We start from the raw sequence: 15,993 nt of genomic DNA on the forward strand, positions 1-15,993 counted from the left end.
GAGATACGCCACTGAATAATTCGGACGTGTGCCATCAACTGGACGCTTGATCATGTGAAACTTGTGTTTGAGATGATGATCGGCATCCAGGTGATGCGTCGGAGTTATCACCCTTAAGAAGCGAAGCTTGTAGATGCGGGCTTGATGAATTATCACGTTCGACGCGGTCGGTCATGACCTATGATAGGAATTGTGTTCGAGAAATTGTGAAGCAAAGCTCTAGCAGATCGTCGTTCGAGATGAGGAAGGTGGACACTGGAAAAGCCGCTGAGCTTGAACTTGCGATAATTGAAGACTTGTCTATCTGCTGATCACCGTTTTAACAGGCATCTTCTCCACCATTGCAGATCACTAACAGTGAACAGCTTTATCAAACAATTGGAATCGCCTATTTGAACAGCCTGTATTCTAAAATCATTTCCTGTTTTGCTGTCATTCCTGGACCCTCAATATCAATTCCCCACAAGTTCAGCGCCATGGAGGCTGTCGTTCCTCACGAAATCACGACAGAACTCACACAAATCCTTGCCAATCTCGTGCTTGGTGATAACAAGATACGTTCCAAGTGCGCGATCTTTTCAATAGGCGCGACTCGTGCTGAGAGACCTGCAGTGCAGAACAGGCGGTTAATGATAGACTAGCTCAGACACCAGACCTATACCTGCTCGCATTGGCTCAGTTCTCTATTGCAGCTGATACTGAAGTGGCAAGTTGATATGCATCATGTTTTAATAATGCTGCCCTCACTCAATGAAGCGTAGATGCGATCCTTCTCCTTGGTCTTACTTCGCAGACTTCTCTTTCGTGCTGCACCCGGTCAGCAACCCAGAGAAGGGCGTCTAACGCTTTACGACCAGCTCCCAGCCCATGCGTTGACAACCCTTGAGCGTCTACTGCTTCACTCTCTGTCTCATGAGCCATTAGATGCCGTTCGCAGGAAGACAGTTGATACAGTTTGCGATCTCGCAAACAATTCCATGTCTCGAGGGCGTCCTTGGCACGCGCTACAGGCACAAACATTTACTATGACGCAAACAGGTGAAGCTGGCTTCCGGGAGTGCGCTTATAGGTTATTTTCCGGCTGCCCCAATCTTGTAATGGATCTCCAGACAGATGCTGTTCTGACGGTTTTCCGAAAAGGTCTTCAAGACTCCCAAAGTGTCGAGGTACGTGGTCCTCCAGTTGCACTAATTGGTATTGACGGATGCTCCTCAGGTTCGGCTTGCTGCTCTCAGAGCCTCTGTATCCTACCTTACTGCATGTGATCAACATCAATTATCACAATCGCTCTCACTACTCTACCCAATGCTAGACACATTACCTTCGCTCTCAAATATTCACCTTAAATCTTTCCTCAGTTCGCTAACGCCGTTATGCTCATCTCATCCCAATCTCTTCGTGCCTCACATGAATGCCCTGCTGTCTTTCTTGCGTGGCTTGATAATGCCAAGCGTTGACTCGGGCCCGACACCCACAGTCGCTAAGCCATTCCCCGGCACATCACCAAGCTTCACGTTCCCTCCCGACGGGTCTGGTAGTCGAACTCCTGACGACAGTGACGAAGTCACAGAGGACGAGGAAAAAGAGTTGGTCAGGAAGGCTGCATTAGAATTTATGGTAAGCCTTACTGAGGCTAAACCTACATTGGCGAAGCGTTCGGAAGGATGGACGGCGGCTATGGTAAGAGCGTCTTTGGAGGGCATGGGGGAGTTACCAGAAGACACGTTGGACTCCTGGCTCGAAGCCGATGTAAGATACTTATTGTGCATTTGTCAAAGTATTCCACCAACTGAAACATCTTTAGCCCTCAGAGGACGCACAGGATGAGAATTATCCTCATGTATACGAGCAATCCCTCGATAGAGTGGCCTGTGCTCTTGGAGGTAAAGCAGTGCTTCCTCCGGCGTTTCAATATATTCCGTCAATGCTTGCCAATTACGACTGGAGATTGAGGCACGCCGGCCTGATGGCTATCGCAGCCATAGCTGAAGGCACAAGCAAGGTTTATATGACATGATGGTTTATGGCATAATCCAGGCCCACTCATTTGTTTATTAGGTGATGCAAATGGAACTTGGGAAGGTTGTTGAGTGCGTGTTCTTCAGTTTATTGCCTCGTTACCTTCATTGATCGTATTCCCAGCCTAGTTACTCCAATGTTCAAGGACGCACACCCACGTGTGCGGTATGCTGCGTGTCAATGCGTGTACGTTGTTTCGATCGTTGCATGATGTCCTCTTTCAATTGATGATTGATGCAGTGGTCAACTATGTACTGATTTGGAGGTAAGTTTAGTCAATCTGCCACCAGGATCCTCGTAGACGCTTGTACTCCAAGGAAATCATTCAAGATCGCTACCACGAGCAGCTATTTGCCGCATTGATACCCACACTGGAAGCGCCAGAACCTCGGTAACCCTTACTTCTCTGATTCCGTCACTTGTCCTTCGCCTAAACCTCGGTTTTAGGGTACACTCGCATGCCGCTGCTGCCCTGATCAACTTTTGTGAAGGTGTCGAACGCGACACTCTCGTTCCTTATTTAGACCCGATCGTTGAGCGTCTGCTTAAGATGCTCAATCCAGGGGCCGAGGATGGCAAAGCAGTCAAAGGCTACGTTCAAGAACAAGCTATTACAACTCTCGCTATGGTCGCTGATGCCAGCGAAGCAACGTTTGCTAAGGTATTATGATGCAGTCTTACGTGTCCATTCTTTAACTTACGCTCGCATATACAACAGCACTATAACTCCATAATGCCTCTCCTTTTGAATGTTCTCCGCAACGCCAACAGTTCTGACCATTACAAGTTACGCGCAAAAGCCATGGAATGTGCTGGTTTAATAGGTAAGACATGGCTGTTGTCGGCGTAAGTTTCCTTGACTGATCCTTGTCAGCAATTGCCGTTGGACGTAACGTTTTCCGTGCTGACGCAAATACGCTCATCGATCTTTTAATCAAAATTCAAAGTTAGTCCTTGACTGCCTCTAGAACAAATCTCGACAACCACTTATCATGTATAATAGATTCTCCTGTCGACCCCTCCGACACCATGCTGCCTACCTTTTTGATCGCTACTTGGGCTAAAATTTGCCAAGCTCTTGGCACCGAATTCGAGCCGTTCCTTCCTGTAGTCATGCCCCCACTACTGAACGCAGCCAGTGCAAAAGCTGATGTCTCTGTCTATGGTAATGTCAGTCATTCGGGTCACGGTATCCACTTACCTTGCTACACAGATGACGAAGACGATGTCGGCGAGACGAGAGAAGGCTGGGAGACTATCTCGATGGACGGTCAGATCGTTGGAATCCGCACTTCGACTATCGACGAGAAATGCCAAGCGTTCGATACTCTCGTTGTCTATTGCGCGACACTCAGCGGCCGATTCGCACCTTATCTCCCCCAGAGCTTGGAGCTCTCCCTTCCCGCTTTAAAATTCTACTTCCACGACGGCGTTCGCGAAGCTGCGAGTAGGTGAGTGCTCCCAATCGTCGTTACTGTTACTGCTAATGATCATACGCACAGATTGATTCCTTTGCTTTTCTCTTGCGGAAAGAACAGTGGAACACTAACATCGCAGATGGTAGCTGCTTCCTTCCTCCAGCTCATACACAGCATTCGAGCCGAAACAGACCCTTCGTTTCTTTCCTCGTTGTATAGAGCCCTCGCCGATGGGCTTCGCGTGGTTGGCATTCCAGCGCTCACGCCAGATCTACAGGCTGCCCTCATAGAAGCCACGAAGCATCAGCTTCAGACACTCGCAGATAAACGCAAGCGACGTGCAGAGTCCCCGGAGGACGATCGCGAGGAGCTTGCGCTGTTAGAAGAGGTAGAAGAGTTTGCTCTGGAAGATATGGAGAAGCTGCTCAAGATGTTGGATGGTCAGCATCCGCTTCTTGTGGCAGTTTCGAGTGTGAGAGATTTGGGGTTCAACCAATGGGATAGCGAAGAGGAACGAGATAGCGATCGTTAGCGCATGGAATGCGTTGTACCCATACTACGCAGTGGCTCCTAACATGTTTTTTCTTCTTGTATTAATGAGTTGATCATGCTCTATAATTCTGCCTTGTAATATCTGCCTGGCATGATCATGGTATTGCGCACTACAGGTAACAAGTACAAAAGCTTTTGTGTACGCGATCAAGGGCGTATCAGTGTATACAGAGAGTTGCACACAAGACAAGGGTCGCTAATGGCTGCAACCGCTATATAGCAAGTTAAAATCAACCAGATCAAGCAAATGTGGTGCAGTGCCGTAAAGGCGAAAGGGGGCACATGCAGATCAATCTCGCAAACAGTCAGGGTAATGATGAATAATTGATGGTATGCTAGATAAGATGATAACATGCTAGAGAATAACCAGGCGTTCCAGATATATATGCGAGCTGCACCCTTGTTAATGCAAATTAACCAATGGGGTAAGGGGGCGCATACGGATAGATAAGAACAAGAAACCAGGAAAGGGAGACGTCACAGGATGCCCGAGTCTTTGAGAGCGTTCTGTAGGATAGTCTCCTTGACCGCAGCGAAGACGAGTCTGATATTCGTCGTATCAGTGGCTTGTGTTAAGCTATGACGCAGTGAGTGACGAGCGAGGCGTGATGAATCACACTTACTGTGGGTACACACTTAGGCGCGCCCGATTGGCTTGCATGAACTTCCATAGAATATATTTTGCCGCTTTGTTGATATCTGCGCCACCTGTGTATTCTGGGAAGTACTTCTCAATTGGTACCTGCAAAGCGTTAGCAGATGTCCACGCGTCCGTAACGATGGATACATACCTTTGGTAGCTTGTTCTTGAAGACATCTATCTTGTTCAAAAATAATATGATGGAAGTTCTCAGGAACCAGCGGGAGTTGATGACAGACTCAAATAGGATAAGTGATTCCTGCATACGATTCTATTGACAAATTTAGTGCCAGCTAATAATTACGCGTGCACAGGACCTACCTGGTTCTTCTCTTCCAATAGTACTTGGTCGTATTCCGATAATGCTGTGCAGAAAATGATACTTGTTACGGATTCAAAACAATGTATCCATTTCTTTCGTTCGGAGCGCTGGCCGCCGACGTCGAACATATGGATGCTATGAGACCACAATCAGAAACAGAACTTTGACATGCCGGTGTACTCACGAGAGCTGTCCCATGTTAAACCGCGTTTCGGTGATGCCGGTTGTCTTCGCTCGAGCTCGTAGTACATCATTTTCTGTTGGTGTATAGTCGGGAGTACCTATACGAAGCACTTCCGTAAAGAAACTGCAAACGAATAGCGTGAGTATTTGTAATCCGAGTGAATATAAATACTCACTAGCTAGCCGAGTCCATAAGATAGAATTGGCTGGAACAGTCCATCACTTTGGAAATGATAGGATCTTGCCATAGTTCATGAATGGCATGTGCAATTTCGACGGAGAAAACAAAATCGGGAGTGTTTTCAACCCTGTAACCGACGATTTGTTCGGCGAATGTCTACGAAAAGCGATGAATTGAGGTATGGGAGAAAGCGAAAGCGAGAGAGAACGTACCCGATTCGCAGGTGTTACACACTCCACATTCATGTTACGCATTTGTAAGACAATGGCTTGCGCGGAGTCGAGGGTATTCCGATATATTGTCGGACGGAACGTCATGAGTTCGTTCTTGGTGAAGCCATTCTGATGAATGATTTTCATCTGCTTGACTATCGTTGACTTTCCGGATTCACCGGATCCTGAGGTTGGATATGATGAGCAGTAAGAACAAAGAAAGGGGGTTGAACGGATAAGTCGAAGGAAATAGACCAAGTAAATACAACCCCGGAGATGTTTGTCTCAATCATACAAAATAAAATGAAATAGACACAGCTTGAGGTAGAAAGGAAGATACGTACCGAGAAGAAGTATCTTACATTCCTTCCTAAACTTCCTGGAGTCCTCTTCTATCTGACGGTCAATAGCATCTGACCTAGCCTTCTCTTCCCTGTCCGATGCTGATGATACACAGTTGCCCATGATGAATTAGAAGAGCGAGCTAAGAGAAAAACAGTCGGTGAGAGGAATGTGATCTGGCCAGCGTGTATGGCGAACTGTTGAGATTTGATTGTGATAATGTTGAAGAACAAGTCTGCCAAAATGAAGAGGGTCGTTTCCTGAAAATGATATAGTCCGTTCGATTGCTTTCAAGGATGACAAGTCAAGGACAAGTTGAGAACTTGAAAGGACCTTGGCTACCCGGGCGGCTTTGTTTGTGGTGACCGTGATGGTCACATGTAACATGTAACGTGTACCGTGTGACAAGCGTCTACATCATCAATCACAAGAACCTTCTGGTAGTAATTTGCATTAACTGCTAGTCAACAGCTAGTACTGCTAAGCGTGGTTTCATAGTGATCATGATCATGATCCAAGAAGACGGCAGTACCAAGCGCTATGCATGTGCATGTGCATGTTACTCAGGCTGGACGGACGATACTCGACCGGTCGACCAGCGCTTTCAATCTTTGTTCCTGTTCTCAGCATCCCCTTGTTCCAAATCAGACCTGTGGCAAAGCACTGCCAGGGTGCACCGACCACTACGTAAAGTACTGCCACTAATTCATTATACTAGGCATTAGTCTAGATCGGTGCGTTGACTCGGAAAGGTTACGCTGACGATATATAACTGCCAATTAACACCCTGAGTCAGGCTTAGCTTCCTGACACACGACGACGTGCCGTGCTTGTCAATGTCATTCTTGCTCAGGGATGGGACATCCCACCGGATCGGCTCTAACCGGAACCTCCGTCCCGCCCATGCGTGCCCTTTCTTTCATCCCGACGGATATCATGAAGGTTGGTTGGTGGAATGTTGGTGACCTTAAAAAATAGCTCAGTATGTCACTATCAAGTGGGTCGCAACATATTTATTACTCATTATGTTTATCCATATACAGGTTCAGTGTCCACTGGCAGTACTCAGTTCCCGCCGGTTCTTACACATCTCACGTATGTATGACGTTGGCACACTTTGGCATATTCTGACAGATGTTCGTGGTTATATTAATCTATCCCCACCATGTACTATTAGGATGGATAGTTATAGTCCTCGACGCGACAAGGTCCTTTGGGATATATATAACAAAGTCCAGAAATTAGGCTCGCCCCGGTCTCCAGGGACGACCTCCAACAACAATAATACCTGTATACCTGCGCCTCACCACATCATCTCCGAGGATTCAATGACATATGGTCCCGCCGCCACTCGCATCACCACAAGATCAGAGCGCCACCAACAATGACCGCCGTGAAACAATGTAGCATCTTCATTTCAGTCGCAAGTGCTCCAGAAGTTGATGTTGAAGATCGGCTTGCAGAGGTCGTACTAGTAGATGAAACATTCACCGACCCAACGGATGACGTTTGGGTTGATGATGTATGCGAGGTTATAGATATCGGGGCAGTACTAGTAGTGGCACTGACAGTCGTGGTTTTGGACTGGCCTGCGTGTGACAGTCAACACTCAATCACTGTATGACTGCTAAGCGCTAAGTACCTGGGAATGCGGAACTGGCCGAGGCAGCTGCGCATTGATTGCGTATGAGAAACGTTTTTCCTTCAATCCATGCAAAAGACCCACCGTCACACAAGATGCTGTAATACTGCCAAGCAGTGCCTTGGGTTGTCGTATTGCAGCTCGTATCGAAGCATGACTGAATGGCTGATTGAAAGGGCTGAGAGCCACAGACGCATGTGGCATTCGAGCTATGTAACGATTTTTAGACCAACTTTTGAAAATTGTTGAAACACTCACAACGAATAACAGCCAGCCGCTGTCGCAGCCGTCCCCGCACAGACTTGTGCACATTGAGGAAGGGTATAGTTCTGTGCGGCACAGAAACCGAAGGCTAGAAAAAAGACGAAAACGAGTGAATAGTGCATGCTCGGCAGCGAGGTCTAGCACAAAGAGATTTGGGCGCTAATTTCTAATAGCTCGGGTTTGAAGCGGGCAATCAATCGAACCATCAATCTCTGCGACCACGTCCCCCTTCGTATATGTACTCGCAGCGCCATATTTTCATATAATCAACGATCAACACTGCATGGCCTGAACCGCAAGGCAATTAGCATTTGGGGCGAAGTCGTGGCGCTGCGCAATGCGCAAGTAGAACTTGGAGCTCTGTCACAGTGACTATGTGAGCATCATCCCTTACCGCTTTTTAGCTCCCAGGCTAGCCAGACCATATAAAAGACAGTTGTTCCTTCTTGATTCCGCTTTGTGGGGGAAATCGTTCCTGCTCCGAGCATACACAAGCACACACCCACGATATTTACCGATCACCCAAGTTGAGTGGATGCTGCCAAAGGCTGGAAAACTAATTATGATGAATGTATTTGACTCCGAGTCGGAATGGTAGTATCACTCGGGTTACCTCGGGCCCTGAAGGGAAGAATAATGCCAAGCAATAGGTATGTATGTAATAATCAAAAATTGCTGTCTTGGCTAACACTTTGTGTCGACCGCGACTTCACCCGAAATTCTGAAACATCCAAGCAAAGCGTCTGCGACTCGAATAAAATGACAAAAGATATCAAAGTGGGGTTACCCCGCAGTTACGACATTTTACTGGCTGGATCACATAACGAGTGCTGTTCCAATAAGGGCGCCAGCAAGGGCAACGAGCCCGCCGAATGCACTGTTGAGAGCAAGCGAAGGTGCGAGACCCGTGGCAGCACCAGTTGAAGTTGATTTGGCGGACGAAGCAGCAGTCGTAGCGGAAGTCGAGGTCGATGTCGCGCTCGATGTCGCGCTCGAAGAGTTCGCCGTTACTAGTCTCATTAGCCCCAGTACACACTTCGAAAAGAATGACATACATGTTGCGCACTCAGATTGTTGAAGCGCTCCCGCCTCAGCGACTTCGGCAGCAGTGCAGTTAGCTTGCAGACATGCGCTGGCAGCTGTCTGGAATGAAGTGGATGTGCAAACACAAGAAAGGTCGGTGCTAACATCGAGGACGTGAGATTCAGAATGCTCGAGTGCTGTTTGAAACCTAGCCAACTTACTAGCTAGAGCAACCACCTGCAGCGGCGGCTTGGGTCGAACATGAAATGATGCACTCTGTAACTCCGCTTGGAGTTGCAGCCGCAGCAGGAGACGTTGTGGTCCCTGATTGCGCGTTGGCAGCCAGAGCTGCTGCTGCTAGGACGAAAAGTGACTTGAAAAGCATGATCGGCGTATAGTCGTGAGTTGGCGACAGGTAGGTTTCGCATTTAAAGTACAACCGTGGGAAGGATGTCGGAGCAAGCTGGGACTTGCTGGCATGCCCATTGATCGATCGGCCGGGTATGCACGCCCTGCAGGGAGTGCTTGGAGGTGCTTGGCACGGTGGCACCTGGCCAGCAGATAGGCCTAAGTTTTTCGACAGGGCCCTTGATGCCGAGGTACATGGGATTTTTGCATACTAGTTACGAAAATCATGACATGATATGACCTTGATATATTCATGCGGTGAAGAGTGCGTAAGCTTGAGCAAATGCATGGGGGTGAATATTTGAATCATCTTTCTCTTTGGCCGCGCCGGACCTTTTACAAAAACCACGTGGCACCACCCAAACTCAGTGATGGAAGAATTCCCGGACTCCGCCACATATCGAAAGACGCGAAATTGTGCAGCTGCCGCAGATAGGGGTTGTCGGATAGGCTGAGCCACTGACCTGCCGATCCAACACCGACACACCGATAGGCTTCCTAAATTCCTTAATTTTGAGACTCACTTAATTCTTATATTTGTCTGTACTGACAGTATCATACATTTCTTCTGTATATTTAGTTGCCACCTTGAAGTTATGCTGCAGGTGCCTCAAAGTGGAACGTGAAGTGTGCCAAAGGCACTCGTGGCAGCACCACGCGTAGGTCGATTTAATGAAACAGACAGCGCCACAACACCGCAAGTGGAAAGAAGGTGAAAATCACCGCCACGACCGGAATTGATGCATGATGGGATGTCGACCATCTTCGACCACGCGCTCGAAGCGCTGTGGAGCCCAGGATGGGTCGGGGCGGTGTTACAATCGATTCGTACACAGGACAGCTGATGCATCACAAGCGTCAGTATTTGAATCTTAGTATTAAGAATCCGGTCGAGGTTCTTGCGGTGTGTGCTTACATCTGTTATAACTTGTGTTTCATTTCCGTTCCAATGGTTGTTTCATTGACGCGAACGCAGGGAAATAATTTCGAGTTCCAGAACTTAGAAGACAAACCGGAAATACATATTACCGCCTGAGAATAGGTAAAGCAGCTTCAGCCAGCGGCGAGAATTCTTCAGTGTAACAACATGTTGTACTCACCTGCCGTTCTTCATCACAGTCGAATATGAAGTTTTAGCCAGCAGCGACATTAGCCAGCGCCGAAGTGGCGGAACAGTCCGTTGTTTTGCCTTGATGCGCATGCAGTAACAATATCGGCTAATCGGTGAAAACGAGCACAAATGACGTTCGTCTGGATAGAAACGATCCATCTAGAGTGGTGAGAGGGCTTATTGTGCTAGTACTCCAAGTAGTCCTAAGTGTTCCTGCCTTAAAGGTTTGCGCAACAGTATTTCCACAGGACCAAAAAAAATATGTGTACATTGATCGATCTTTAAATGGTACTCACAGCTAACATGCGATATTCTCCGATACTATAGGGATTGCAAGATGGCTATGAACATTAGTTAATAGTTAGTCACAGGCCAATAACATATGACGCCGTCAGGGTGAAGTTTCACCATAATTTCGCCTATGACATCTAGAGTTTCCTTATGGGTTCCGTCCGTGCGGAACGGATACGAGGCCTGAGGCCTATGGAAATTGGCATGTCTCACATGCTATACTGTATTTCCGTCAGTATCATAACTGGTTGAAGCCGTAATTTCATAAATATGGAGATCCCCGCTTTGAAATCTGAGTACATACCTCTCCAGAAATTTCTGTGACGTCAAAGTGGTCCATGTAGCTGGGCCTTAATCAAAAGTGAATATTCACAATAACTTGGCGGATGGCCCAGAGCACATTCGTGCCAGAGCCAGCTACCTTTACTCGATTTTCGAGCTGGTAAATTTATGGAGACGGTATGACGACTATAGACGTACAGGTGTGCAGTTGGATGAAAGTAGTATACAATCACGCCATGGGTGTACTCGGAATAAGCTGATAGGTCGAATAGCACGAAAGCTGGTAGGTACGAACGTCTGGGTGGGCAAAATTTTGATGGTTGACCAGATGCTGATAATCATGGTATGCAATATAGTAAAGTGTGTTGCATAAAGGATGGAGTGAACAGTGAACATGCGATTTTATTGTGGCTTGAGTACTAGTACGCCAGGCGTGCCTGTTCCAGGTCCCTAGGAACTATGGCCATTCATATTCACTCCCCGACGCTGCTTACTCATCAACCGTGAGTACACGCCCCGCTTGGGACTGGACAACTCTGTGAAGAATAATTTCAAGGCAGAACTGGTTTGTACGATTTGATTGAGAAGCGCAGCATAGTCACATATACGCGTTTAACGTATGCATGTACATAGAAGTTCATTATATAGGACTGCGGGGCTCGAACAACATGTCCGCTATCACCGTGGCCGAGACTCGGCGCTCGCTGACAGGCTGCGGACCTGGTCAGGAACATTTCCTTTTGGTTCTTCGAGTAATCCTCTTCGTGCAGAAAGCACGTTTAATCACTCATATATCCAATCCTGAGGCCTTATTAGCCCCATGGAGCCTCATGGAGCTTGCTCGGTCGGATATCTTGACGAAGCCTTACAGTTCTTCACGAAAATTTTGCTACCCAATGAGCGACTCCGCGAAGGGGAATTACATGCGGTCTAGAATCTAGACCTGGCTCTGTCTGGACCTGCCTGGATGCTCTCAATATAGGACCTTGATTCAGTCGCTCAAGCATCGCTAATACATTTTAGGTTGGTCGAGACTCCTGGTTGGTCAAAGGTATAGGACACTGCTAGATCTCGTGTGTGCAACCAGACACGTAACCCTCACCTCTTTCTCCAGATTTATCACATCGTCCCAATCAGACACGCTGTGAGCTTTCTCTCGGTTCTCTCCCCGTGTAATTCCCATTTCTAGATTTAGACTCGCTCTATCATAGAGTCAGTCTAAAATGAAATAGTATTGCAGCAAGCTTAAAAGGCCCTACATACCATAATACGCACGGCGTCTCAGCCTCGACCGGTCTGAATAAAGCTTAGGGTCACCCGAGATCGACTAAGCTATCTTAAAAGAGTATTCCTTGCACAGCACTGGATGTCCATTTCTCTTCCTCAAACTACGTTCATCCTTCGTAGTAAGGTCCTTTTGTGTTGATTGGTTCTTGGTTATCTTTCCTTCCTGCTGGCCTCAGGATGCGATCTACCTCGTATGCTCATCATTCGCCGTCTCGCTCGGGTGACCGACCGAGTGACGGCACCGACAGCCCGCGAACGCCTGGCGCTCATCCACCCATTGACAGTCTGCGTCCGCGCAGCATCTTGCGTAAACCAAACCCTCTACTTCCTCCTTACCCTGTAGATTACTCCCAGCAACTTCCTCGACCTTCACGACCTCTTCCCTTGATGCCTCGCATGGATATATATCCACCGTATCAAACCCCCAGTTCACTTTCCTCAACGTACAAGGACCCTCCGCATTCACCCGCCACCCCATACAGTCGTGGTCAAGTACCGTGGATGCCTCGTGGATACGAGTCGAGACACCAGCAATACAATCCTTCACATCAGGCCGATCACCAACAATCACCTCGCGATCATGGTGACTATCACAAACGTACTTCCCTGCCACCACATGCCTTCCAACAGCAGCAAATTAGTGCTCGTGATGGCTTCGCATCCATGCCAGACATCAGGCGCATACACAGACCGTCGTCCGCGGACATAGAAAGGGACAGGCAGGCTCGGGCATGCGGGCTTCAACTAGATTATACGTCACATCCAAATACTCTCCCTTCTTCGAATAGCCATCTACCACGAGGTAGCAGGCGCCTTGAGGAAGATCAGCCCCAGCGCGAGTCGAAGACGCTGGTAGACCGTGGCAAACCTTACCCACCCCGACCGAAGCCGCACATTCTGTATCCTAGGCTCGACAAGCTCGTTCGACGTGAGAAATATCGTGCAATGGATCACATTTCTTTTGACGAGGATGTATTGGAATTGTATGGCGAGGATGGAGATTTACGAGAGAAGCTCCGTGAAAAGCGCAAGCGCGGAACTGAGAAGAGAGATCCAAAATTTCGTCTGTCGTGTTTGCGTGCAGTTTTTCCATCACACTAACATTACGACAGGTGTTATAGGAGCGCCATTGCGCGAAGTATTGATCCATGCATCATCCACGATCACTATTGGCGAACACCAGCATGACATGCCGACCCTTGTCGTTGCCTGTGTAGAGGAGCTGACAAGAACGGGTGCCTTCTTTTCTTCCTTGAATCGATTCGTTATTTACCCCCATCAGGTATTTACCAACAGGGGTTGTTCCGCACATTGCCTAGCCGCGATCGGCACATACAATTGATTGACATCTACGATTCCAGCGCCGATTATGGGGCAAAATTCAGCATGCACGGCCAGACCATGCCAGATATTTGCGCCGTCTTATCCACATTCATCTCCGCCCTCCCTCATCCTCTCCTTGATCCTAAACTTTACGGTGGGTTTTGGCACTGGTGCGTAAAGCCCAGCGTGAAGCGCGAAGAGGTAAGGCGAAGCCAACAGGACGCGGAAGAAGAGGAGAAGCGCGCTAGAGGCGAGCTCCCACTCTTGCTTCCCATATCAGCCAAACAGCATCAGAGACAAGCTCAGGACGACCTTCACCTTGGTCACGACGGTGACATCGAACGCCATCAGATCATGGTCGCACAAATAATCCTCCGCTTCCTGCCTATAGGCCAACTCTCCCTACTGATTTATCTCTGCGGATTCTTTACCCAACTTCCCCTTTGTCCTGAGAACGGTATACAATTCGAGGATATCGCGCGGATCTTTGGGCACAAGATTTTTGGTGCGACGGCGAAGGTGTCTTCACAGAAGATGATGGTTTGGTTATTATCGAGGTGGCACAGTATCTCGGAAGACCTCCTTACTGACGCATGCGGGATGTCGCGACCGTCCACCCCTGTCCCCAATCAACAGGAGCTGCCTAATAGTGAAGATAAGGGTGGTAGTCCATCGGTGAAGACCCCTAGTTCGCGTCGCAGTCGTTCGTCGGATAGTGATCGTTCCTCGTACTCGTCTTCTCCCCACGATCAAGCGGAATCCAGTACCACTCGACACCGTAAGAAACGGAGCATAGAATCCACGCCAGAGTCAGGTGAGGAGGCACTGCCAAGGTCTCGCCGACCTCCAAGGCGGAATCGAGCAGGTCTGTCTATGTGATTTTCCAATCGCATGCTTGCTCCAACAAACATGTATAGGTCGCCAGGCTAGTGCGTTTGCCTCGCTTCGAAGGAAGGCTTCTGGGCAGGAACTTTCAGACGTGTTCTCAAAGGGTGAGCGTTTAGTGGATGGACGGAATGGTATCTTATTTATTCCCAGCGTTTGCGAATGCACGGGTCAGCCCTCAATCATCAGATTCAAAACTTCCTGAACGCATTTCACGGGATCGGCCAGAAAGCATACTTCTCGATACTCGAGTACGCCTCGCGCGCCTGCAAAGCGATCTCCAGCGCAACAATTTGGTCGTTGTCGACGCCATCAAGGAATCATTCAAGGCCAGTGACGAAGCGCGCTTACTTTCTGAGAAGATTGAGCAGCTGGAAAAGACGTTCGGGGAGAGAAAGTTGCACAGTCAAAGTACGCTTGCCAGCACAAAAGAACCGCTACAGGTTGGCATTTTGGAGGTAGAGTAACCATGCACATAAGAACACCCAAGACGTTACAGGGGTAGATCTGGGGTGGATATCACATAATATGATGGTAGTAGGCCTTAATACACGATTCTGGGGGCACTGCTAGTAATTGAACTGTAATATTGCGGATGAACGTGCACATATTTGACGCTTCGAAAGTTCTATCTGCGAGATAAGTAATACAAGTTGTTGACAGGTCATAGTGCGCAGTCTGCGCATGCTACTGGTACAGAGAACGTAGTAAAAGTGAATGTTGCGAAACGAATTCAAAGGGACAGCTCCAGCCACTAAACACGCGTTCAGTCACTTCCTGCTGCTGCCCTTGCGGCCTTCTGTTTCCTCTTTCTTTCTTTCCTCTTCGCACTCCCGTTCCTGCGCTTCCCGAAGTACGGGTTTATTATCTCCCGCAGCAACTCCTTCAGCAACCCGCCTTGATACGCATTCTCCTTCGGAAAGAATTTCTTCGGCTTCTGGAGAGTATATGCTGTCAACTCTCCCAGGGATGCAAACAGCTTTACAGGCTTCCCAGTCCTCGCTGAATCAACAAGGTCTACAAGATTGACATGTGTGTCCCAAACGCGCTATATAATCAACTCAGCCATTGTGACTCGCCTGCAATGATGATTATCCACAAACCAGGCGACACTCTTCGATCGAATCTGGAACAGGATCGATTCGCAGCACACGACACAAATTCTGCCAGTTAGAAATATCGTTTCCATCAATTCCAAAACGCGCATTGAACTCCTGAACGAGCGCGTCTTTGAACCCCTCTCGTACTTCACGCCTCTCCGGATCTTGGGGGCCACATCTTATGACCCTGACAAGGCGATCGAAGTTCTTGTTTGAGGACTGGTTGGCGTTGAAGGAAAAGGACGCGAACTGAGCGAAAAAGACGGCGAGGGGCGTGTCATCGACGGGGGGTGGAGTGCCAGCGCCAGTACTACTAGTGGGCGTGCGCCTTCCTCCCTATATTTTTCTATCAAAATAAAGTTAAAGGAATTGGCCGGAGCTTACCTCTGTACCAGAAGACATAGTAGATGGGAGGGCTTATAGAACGCAAAAGACGGGAGAAACCCCTGTGCCGTGCCACATCGCGAACAGACTCTTATGTAAGGAATATCGAAGCGTCCGCATCACC

The 15,993-nt window shown here is 48.4% G+C and overlaps 5 protein-coding genes across 5 annotated transcripts; 2 read left to right on the forward strand and 3 right to left on the reverse strand.

Annotated features, from left to right (window-relative positions):
- The first annotated feature begins 294 nt into the window (after window positions 1–294).
- DFJ58DRAFT_820905 (armadillo-type protein) lies at window positions 295–4,063 on the forward strand. Its single transcript, XM_041391985.1, has 15 exons — window positions 295–565; window positions 613–706; window positions 762–1,166; window positions 1,216–1,749; window positions 1,805–2,002; window positions 2,059–2,090; window positions 2,143–2,205; window positions 2,260–2,284; window positions 2,337–2,410; window positions 2,467–2,680; window positions 2,738–2,843; window positions 2,894–2,965; window positions 3,023–3,184; window positions 3,233–3,470; window positions 3,522–4,063. The coding sequence occupies exons 1-15, from the start codon at window positions 477–479 to the stop codon at window positions 3,967–3,969; spliced, it is 2,754 nt and encodes a 917-aa protein (XP_041236449.1). The 5' UTR covers window positions 295–476; the 3' UTR covers window positions 3,970–4,063.
- DFJ58DRAFT_820909 (heterotrimeric G protein alpha subunit) lies at window positions 4,064–6,262 on the reverse strand. Its single transcript, XM_041391986.1, has 9 exons — window positions 5,872–6,262; window positions 5,528–5,712; window positions 5,311–5,471; window positions 5,136–5,258; window positions 4,951–5,086; window positions 4,781–4,900; window positions 4,613–4,731; window positions 4,431–4,566; window positions 4,064–4,381 (listed from the first exon to the last, which is right to left on the reverse strand). The coding sequence occupies exons 1-8, from the start codon at window positions 5,990–5,992 to the stop codon at window positions 4,467–4,469; spliced, it is 1,065 nt and encodes a 354-aa protein (XP_041236450.1). The 5' UTR covers window positions 5,993–6,262; the 3' UTR covers window positions 4,064–4,381; window positions 4,431–4,466.
- A 1,945-nt stretch (window positions 6,263–8,207) lies between these two features.
- Window positions 8,208–9,512, reverse strand: DFJ58DRAFT_820914 (uncharacterized protein). The gene is made up of 3 exons (XM_041391987.1): window positions 9,020–9,512; window positions 8,831–8,958; window positions 8,208–8,785 (listed from the first exon to the last, which is right to left on the reverse strand). The coding sequence occupies exons 1-3, from the start codon at window positions 9,181–9,183 to the stop codon at window positions 8,592–8,594; spliced, it is 486 nt and encodes a 161-aa protein (XP_041236451.1). The 5' UTR covers window positions 9,184–9,512; the 3' UTR covers window positions 8,208–8,591.
- Window positions 9,513–12,093: 2,581 nt separating this feature from the next.
- Window positions 12,094–14,977, forward strand: DFJ58DRAFT_210042 (uncharacterized protein). Its single transcript, XM_041379255.1, has 5 exons — window positions 12,094–13,240; window positions 13,290–13,412; window positions 13,460–14,365; window positions 14,418–14,492; window positions 14,539–14,977. The coding sequence occupies exons 1-5, from the start codon at window positions 12,355–12,357 to the stop codon at window positions 14,850–14,852; spliced, it is 2,304 nt and encodes a 767-aa protein (XP_041236452.1). The 5' UTR covers window positions 12,094–12,354; the 3' UTR covers window positions 14,853–14,977.
- On the reverse strand, window positions 14,977–15,935 carry DFJ58DRAFT_917919 (uncharacterized protein). The gene is made up of 3 exons (XM_041395556.1): window positions 15,870–15,935; window positions 15,489–15,821; window positions 14,977–15,433 (listed from the first exon to the last, which is right to left on the reverse strand). The coding sequence occupies exons 1-3, from the start codon at window positions 15,885–15,887 to the stop codon at window positions 15,152–15,154; spliced, it is 633 nt and encodes a 210-aa protein (XP_041236453.1). The 5' UTR covers window positions 15,888–15,935; the 3' UTR covers window positions 14,977–15,151.
- Between the last annotated feature and the right edge of the window lie 58 nt (window positions 15,936–15,993).

Source organism: Suillus subalutaceus (assembly GCF_016647625.1).
Source record: "Suillus subalutaceus strain FC151 chromosome Unknown DFJ58scaffold_221, whole genome shotgun sequence".
Lineage (NCBI taxonomy): Eukaryota > Fungi > Basidiomycota > Agaricomycetes > Boletales > Suillaceae > Suillus > Suillus subalutaceus.